This window comes from Lagenorhynchus albirostris, chromosome 2 (assembly GCF_949774975.1).
Source record: "Lagenorhynchus albirostris chromosome 2, mLagAlb1.1, whole genome shotgun sequence".
NCBI classification, from domain to species: Eukaryota; Metazoa; Chordata; class Mammalia; order Artiodactyla; family Delphinidae; genus Lagenorhynchus; species Lagenorhynchus albirostris.
The window spans coordinates 98,608,733-98,616,979 of NC_083096.1; the positions used below are offsets into that span (position 1 = coordinate 98,608,733).

Here is an 8,247-nt window from a genome sequence, read left to right on the forward strand (position 1 = left end):
AAATTTAGGCAAATTTATGTCTATTTATTTATGTATCAATAAATATAACAGGATCATGTTCAAAATATCTGGCTCAATGCCAAATGCATCTAACGAGTGGCCCCTGTAAGCTTTTACTGGGACTCCCCTACTATCCCCACCAGCCAGACAGTTGACTCCCTTTGGTAATCCTCACCAACCTACTTTTGTACTCCTTTTAGCTCTGTTCTCCCTTCTTTCAGATGTCAGTGGCATTTCAGGATGAAGAGGTAGGGAAACTCAGCTCCGGGGGATTCAAAAGCTATTGGTGGCAAAATTGCCAACCTGTGGCAACCATTAGAAGCCAAGGGACACCGAGAGTAAGGAGGCAAGCTCTCTTCCCTCAAGTTAATACCAGCCAAAACTGTGCATCTGAATTGCTATGAGGAGAGGAGATATAGAACAGAGAAGAACAGAAAGGAGAAGTAAAAAGGAGAGCTGATGACTCAGATCTTTTAGCTGCTACACCAAGGGGCCTTCCCATTGCCAGAAGCTGTGTCCCCACACATCTACTTGGAACTCACACCATCTACTCACCGTAGGCCTAAAGAAAGGAAGAGCAGATTCTAACAATCTAGAATTCTTTTTTCCCCCTTAAGAAACGGGACAGTGAGTTACTGGATTACCCCACTCCTGAGGATGCAAACATCCAGGATGTCCTTTAAGAACTTCACCGAAAATCCACAGCACACTGGCTATGCCTGATTTACTGAATCTAAGTTGAGGAGGAGCTGTAGGGAGGAGGATTTTGCCCCAGCCTTAAAAGAGACCTTCAAAATTCCCTTAAGATGAACGTTTCCTCTGTTTTCATTTTTGGTATGGGCAAGATAGAGGTCCAAAAATCCCAAAGTAAAACCTATAAAGACTTGCCTTCTGCCTTCTGCCTTCTGCCTTCTTGCTGTGGAAGCACAGTCCTGTCCTTCAGTTTCACCGTCCGACATCTCCCAGCAATCGACACCATCCTCCTGGCTACAGAGCAAAGGAAATTCTCTCAGCTGGTCCTGAATTCAAGGGAATATTCTTGATCCTGCCACTGGAAATAATCATTTCCCTTAAAATTCCAAGGGAAATAAAGCTCTTTGACTTCATTTAAATGAAAACATTTCATATAAGTAGAGTGAAAATAAAAATGACCATGGCCTTCTTACAATATTAGATCCCCAACCTTCTCGTATTTGTGAAAAAGAGCTTCTTAGAAATAGGATCATTTCATTTGTTGATAGACAACTAATATATGGCTGTGAAATAAGAAAACATGATTTCCCTTTTTGATTTTTTTTAATTAAACAAAATTTTGCAAACAGTTAAATAGCTGGTTCTTGGGCCATATTACACATGATTGTAATGATCAGTGCCTTGAAAGCATCTCTCAACTTTTGGAACGTGACTGAGACAGCTATACTCTGTTCTTAAATATTAATGGCATGATACCAGAACATCAGAGAAATGTTATGAATTTTAAATCTACAGTTTTAAAATGGTTTCTACATCCAATATACCATTAGCAGTGAAATATTCTCAAAAAGATAAATTTGCCCTTTGAAAGCACATATAACATATCTTGACAAAGACATTTTATCATGACTTCAACTCCTAAATACTGGTTCGTATCGTTTCATTATTAAAAATTTTGTTCTTGCTATTCTATATCCAAGGATGAAGCCCTTTGGGATAACCAAGTTTGATGAGTTAAAAGATAACCCAACCATCATGAATTAGGGTTTATGTCAATGCCTTTTTTCTCTTTAGTAGTACATAGCTCAGAAGTATGCACAAAACAGTCATTGACCCATAGCTGTTTATCTATGGCTAATAGTGATACTGTGCACTAATCCTGTATTTACTCAATTTATGCTGTGTTTGCTCTTTTAATTTTTATAGAAATAGGTTCCTTCTAGTTCTGAACCTGCTTCTTCCCTAAGTTAACCATAGCTTATTATTTCTACTATCTTTTTATGCTACTAAAACAATGCTCACATTGTTGGATAAAATCATCTGAGGTATGTTTCAAACTTTCCTGCAATCTATGTAATGGTCATTTAGAGTGAAAAGTAAAGCTTTTTTTTTCCATAACTCTCTCTCTATTTTTTCTTTATTTTGCAGCCTTAAGGATGAGAATGGCAAAGCTGGGGAAAAAAGTTATCTAAGAGGTGTACCATCTATGTAAACACCCTTTGAAGAAGAAACTAAGAAACATTTGCAAATTTCTCTTCCGGATATTTTGTTTCTTTTTCCTGAGATACAAAAAATTATAATTATACCCATATTAAGCTACGTGAATAAGCAGTAGTCATTATTTGAAACAAATACCAAAAAAGCTGGGGAGAACAAACTCTTAACTTTTCCAGTTACTTGACATGATTCAGTGGGGGGAAACCAACATATTTTTATTGTATTGATACCAAAGCATTTCTAATAAGAGCTTGTTAAATTTAAGAATAAAGTTATTTAAAATAGCCCGACTATATTTTATTAACTGACCTTGTAATTTTGCTGACACAAAGATTGAAAGATCATAGGAAGCCACTGCACCTCATCACAGAAATATTCATCTTCAACTCTGACAAGTAAACATGCCATCCCAAGTCAACAAGGCTCTAAGACAACTACATCCTCCTGCTAAGGACCAATTCAATTGAGACTTAAAACTCTTCGCATACATTTTAAAGGTGCATGCAATAATTATCCTCATATTTGGGGACTGGATTTGGATTATCTTGATAGCGTACATGACTTTACAGTTGATAACCAATATGTTCAGTTTTCTTGAAATATCATCTTTTCTTTCATTCAGTTCAATGTGAATTCCAGGGTACAATGACTGATTATGACCCAAGACTGTTGGATGGAGGACTTCCCAAATTCTCAACACAAATCTGATCTAATGTTTGACCAATTCTTGTAAACAAGTTAGAATCCTAATATTAAAACATTATAAGAAAGTGTACAACATTTCATTCCTAAGTATTCTTGCCAGGATATTAAATCACGATTTGAAGGAGAATACTCCCATACCAATTATTTCCTGCCTTACCTTGTTATACTGCCCTCCATCCAACACCCTCAAAATCCACTCAAATACATCTTCCCCTGGATCGTGCCAGTGCTAATTATCCAGGTCCTGACAAGTCTTTCAGTGAATGGTCTGTTTTCTCTTGGGAAAACACTGAATTGCCCTGGTGAGACCATGATGAAATTATCTTAGCTACTAGTGTGGAGGCAATGAGAAGTAAAACAAGCAGATCCTGATGAGGGCAAGCATTACCTGGAGAGCATCAGCCTCAGATGAGGTGTCTGCAAGGGGCAGTTGTTCTCTAGGAGGAAAGAGCTCCTCTGCTGGCCTGGAATGTTCCAGGAAATCTGGAAGGTCAAATTTCAGAAGCACTTTAATACAAACACCCCTATCCCAGGTCCAAGGGTCCCATTCCTTCCTTTTCATGCTTCTGACTTCAGCATAAGTGACTTGTCAAATCTGCACATTCTTTTGTAGCTCTGCCATCCTTGTGATTAAATCACTGGGTTTGGGTTTTGGTTTTTGTACACAAAAGTTTATTAGAACACTGCCTGGCACCTAGTAAGTGATCAATAAGCAAATGAATGAATAAGTGGTTCAGAAGGGGAAAGATGTAGTCTGCAAGGGGAGGCTGTGTAACACCAGTTGGGTTCAAGCAACATAAGCCTGAATCTGTCTGGCAGATCATGAGGCATGGACCAGGGCTTGTATGCAGAAGTGGCCCAGCATGGCCAGAAGGTGTGGGAAGTGGGAACTGGTCTTTTGCCTGGGGGTAAACCGGGCGCTGCTGCAGAACTGGCTGCCAGGTGGGCAGAATGGGGTCTGAGTGCAAAGCTGAAGCCGGTCAGTCAGGGCTGCTGAGGTGAGTCTGGACCATCTACACACCAATCCACTGGCTCCTGTGCTCAGGGAAAAGGAAAGAAAGCTGGAAAACCGAAGTGAGGTGCCTTCTTGCTGCTATTGCCATGCAGCATCCCTCCAGTACCCTCTACTGGCAAAGGCTAACATTGCTTCAGCTGGCAAAGAAGAAATGTTTACATCACAAAGCAGGGCAAAGAAGGGTGGATTTGGAGATGAAGCATTAAATGATGAAGATAAAGATGAAGAATTAAACTGGCACTGTCCACTCGTTTTTCTACCCAGCTTCCGGGTTTATCTTTCTACATACTGTTGACCATTCAAGCAACTAAAAAACAACTGTTTCCATCTAATAAGATGCAGCTATCCTTTAATAAAAAAGATCTCACCTTCTCACCCAAATGAGGAGACACACACTCCCGAGTTATGCTACCCACAGCTAACTATACTCAACATTAAAGAACAGTTTTAGATTAAGAGAAAAATCCAAAACATAATACAAAGTTCCCATATACTCCACACCCAGTTTCCCCTATTATTAACATCTTACATTAGTATGGTACATTTGTTATAATTAATGAACCAATAATGATACATTATTATTAATTAAGGTCTTATAGTTTATTCAGATTTCCTTAGTTTTTACCTAATGTCCTTTTTTCAGTTCCAGGATCTCATACAGAAAACCACATTACTTTTAGTTGTCATGTCCTCTCAGGCTCCACTTGGCTGTGACTGCTTTTCAGACTTTCCTCGTTTTTGACAAGCTTGACAGTTTTGAAAATTACTGGCCAAGTATTGTGTAAGATGTCCCTCTATTGCAAATTGTCTGATGTTTCTTTCATGATTAGACTGAGGTCATAAGTTTGGGAAAGGAAGACAAAAGAGTAAATTGCCATTTTCATCACATCATATCAAGGGTACGTACTTTCAACATGAAAGTACATACTGTTAATGTTGACCTTGATAACCTGGCTGATATAGTTTAGTCAGATTACTTCACTGTAAAATTATTCTTTTTTGCTGTATGCTTTGGCAGGAACTCACTATGCACAGCCCATACTTAAGGAGTAGGGAGTTAGGCTCACTCTCCTTGAGGATAGAGTATTTACATCAATTATTTCAAATTCTTCTGCACAGGAGATTTGTCTATTCTCCCGCATTTGTTTATTTATTCAATCATTAATTTAAATCAGTGTAGACTCATGGGTGTTTACACTACACTTGAGTTATAATCCAACACAATTTGTTGCTAAAATAGCTCCAGCTCTGGCCACTGCAAGCTCTTTCAGTTTGTTCCTATGCACCTTTGACATACATCCATAAATGTTTTGAACATGAGATGACTTTCCATTTCATCAGATCTTCTTTAGTTTCTTTCAATAATGCGTTGTATTTTTCATTGTACAAGTCTTACATCTCCTTAAATTTATTCCTCTTTTATTCTATTTGATGGTTGTGAATGGAATTGTTTTTTTTACATCTTTATTGGAGTATAATTGCTTTACAATGGTGTGTTAGTTTCTGCTTTATAACAAAGTGAATCAGTTATACATATACATATGTCCCCATATCTCTTCCATTTGCATCACCATCCCTCTTACCCTCCCTATCCCAACACTCCAGGCAGTCACAAAGCACCGAGCTGATCTCCCTGTGCTATGCGGCTGCATCCCACTAGCTATCTACCTTACGTTTGGTAGTGTATATATGTCCATGCCTCTCTCTCGCTTTGTCACAGCTTACCCTTCCCCCTCCCCATATCCTCAAGTCCATTCTCTAGTAGGTCTGTCTCTTTATTCCTGTCTTACCCCTAGGTTCTTCATGACATTTTTTTTCTTAAATTCCATATATACGTGTTAGCATACAGTATTTGTCTTTCTCTTTCTGACTTACTTCACTCTGTATGACAGACTATAGGTCTATCCACTTCATTACAAATAGCTCAATTTCGTTTCTTTTTATGGCTGAGTAATATTCCATTGTATATATGTGCCACATCTTCTTTATCCATTCATCTGTCGATGGACACTTAGGTTGTTTCCATTTCTGGGCTATTGTAAATAGAGCTGCAATGAACATTTTGGTACATGACTCTTTTTGAATTATGGTTTTCCCAGGGTATATGCCCAGTAGTGGGATTGCTGGGTCATATGGTAGTTCTATTTGTAGTTTTTTAAGGAACCTGCATACTGTTCTCCACAGTGGCTGTATCAATTTACATTCCCACCAACAGTGCAAGAGAGTTCCCTTTTCTCCACACCCTCTCCAGTATTTATTGTTTCTAGATATTTTGATGATGGCCATTCTGACTGGTGTGAAATGATATCTCATTGTAGTTTTGATTTGCATTTCTCTAATGATTAGTGATGTTGAGCATTCTTTCATGTGTTTGTTGACAGTCTGTATATCTTCTTTGGAGAAATGTCTATTTAGGTCTTCAGCCCATTTTTGGATTGGGTTGTTTGTTTTTTTGTTATTAAGCTGCATGAGCTGCTTATCAATTTTGGAGATTAATCCTTTGTCAGTTGCTTCATTTGCAAATATTTTCTCCCATTCTGAGGGTTGTCTTTTGGTCTTGTTTATGGTTTCCTTTGCTGTGCAAAAGCTTTGAAGTTTCATTAGGTCCATTTGTTTATTCTTATTTTTATTTCCATTTCTCTAGGAGGTGGGTCAAAAAGGATCTTACTGTGATTTATGTCATAGAGTGTCCTGCCTATGTTTTCCTCTAAGAGTTTGATACTTTCTGGCCTTACATTTAGGTTTTAATCCATTTTGAGCTTATTTTTGTCTATGGTGTTAGGGAGTGATCTAATCTCATACTTTTACATGTACCTGTCCAGTTTTCCCAGCACCACTTATTGAAGTGGCTGTCCTTTCTCCCCTGTACATTCCTGCCTCCTTTATCAAACATAAGGTGACCATATGTGCGTGGGTTTATCCCTGGGCTTCCTATCCTGTTCCATTGATCTATATTTCTGTTTTAGTGCCAGTACCATACTGTCTTGATTACTGTAGCTTTGTAGTATAGTCTGAATTCAGGGAGCCTGATTCCTCCAGCTCCGTTTTTCATTCTCAAGATTGCTTTGGCAATTTGGGGTATTTTGTGTTTCCATACGAATTGTGAAATTTTTTGTTCTACTTCTGTGAAAAATGCCAGTGGTAGTTTCATAGGGATTGCATTGAATCTGTAGATTGCTTTGGGTAGTAGAGTCATTTTCACAATGTTGATTCTTCCAATCCAAGAACATGGTATATCTCTCCATCTATTTGTATCATCTTTAATTTCTTTCATCAGTGTCTTATAATTTTCTGCATACAGGCCTTTTGTCTCCTTAGTTAGGTTTATTCCTAGATATTTTATTCTTTTTGTTGCAATGATAAATGGGAGTGTTTTCTTGATTTCACTTTCAGATTATTCATCATTAGTATATAGGAATGCCAGAGATTTCTGTGCATTAATTTTGTATCCTGCTACTTTACCAAAATCATTGATTAGCTCTACTAGTTTTCAGGTAGCATCTTTAGGATTCTCTATGTATAGTATCATGTCATCTGCAAAGAGTGACAGCTTTACTTCTTCTTTTCCGATTTGGATTCCTTTTATTTACTTTTCTTCTCTGACTGCTGTGGCTAAAACTCCAAAACTATGTTGAATAAGAGTGGTGAGAGTGGGCAACCTCGTCTTGTTCCTGATCTTAGTGGAAATGCTTTCAGTTTTTCACCATTGAGGACGATGTTGGCTGTGGGTTTGTCATATATGGCCTTTATTATGTTGAGGAAAGTTTCCTCTATGCCTACTTTCTGCAGGGTTTTTATCATAAATGCGTGTTGAATTTTGTCGAAAGCTTTCTCTGCATCTATTGAGATGATCATATAGTTTTTGTCCTTCAATTTGTTAATATGGTGTATCACATTGATTGATTTGCATATATTGAAGAATCCTTGCATTCCTGGAATAAACCCCACTTGGTCATGGTGTCTGATCTGTTTAATGTGCTGTTGGATTCTGTTTGCCAGTATTTTGTTGAGGATTTTTGCATCTATGTTCATCAGTGATATTGGCCTGTAGTTTTCTTTCTTTGTGACATCCTTGTCTGGTTTTGGTATCAGGGTGATGGCGGCCTCGTAGAATGAGTTTGGGAGTGTTCCTCCCTCTGCTATATTTTGGAAGAGTTTGAGAAGGATAGGTGTTAGCTCTTCTCTAAATGTTTGATAGAATTCGCCTGTGAAGCCATCTGGTCATGGGCTTTTGTTTGTTGGAAGATTTTTAATCACAGTTTCAATTTCAGTGCTTGTGATTGGTCTGTTCCTATTTTCTATTTCTTCCTGATTCAGTCTTGGCAGGTTGTGCCTTT

General features: G+C 38.1%; 1 protein-coding gene and 1 long non-coding RNA gene across 3 annotated transcripts in view; one reads left to right on the forward strand and one right to left on the reverse strand.

Annotated features, from left to right (window-relative positions):
- PALMD (palmdelphin) overlaps positions 1 to 2,474 on the forward strand; it is a 56,059-nt gene extending 53,585 nt beyond the window's left edge. For both annotated transcript variants that reach the window (XM_060139521.1, XM_060139522.1), the window contains exon 9: positions 2,122 to 2,474. In XM_060139521.1, coding sequence (XP_059995504.1) covers positions 2,122 to 2,165 — 44 coding nt within the window. In that variant the 3' untranslated portion in view covers positions 2,166 to 2,474. The remainder of the gene's footprint in view (positions 1 to 2,121) is intronic.
- On the reverse strand, positions 896 to 5,423 carry LOC132514596 (uncharacterized). The gene is made up of 3 exons (XR_009538870.1): positions 4,536 to 5,423; positions 3,284 to 3,378; positions 896 to 987 (listed from the first exon to the last, which is right to left on the reverse strand). It is a non-coding gene; the product is annotated as an uncharacterized LOC132514596 (long non-coding RNA).
- Positions 5,424 to 8,247: the final 2,824 nt, after the last annotated feature.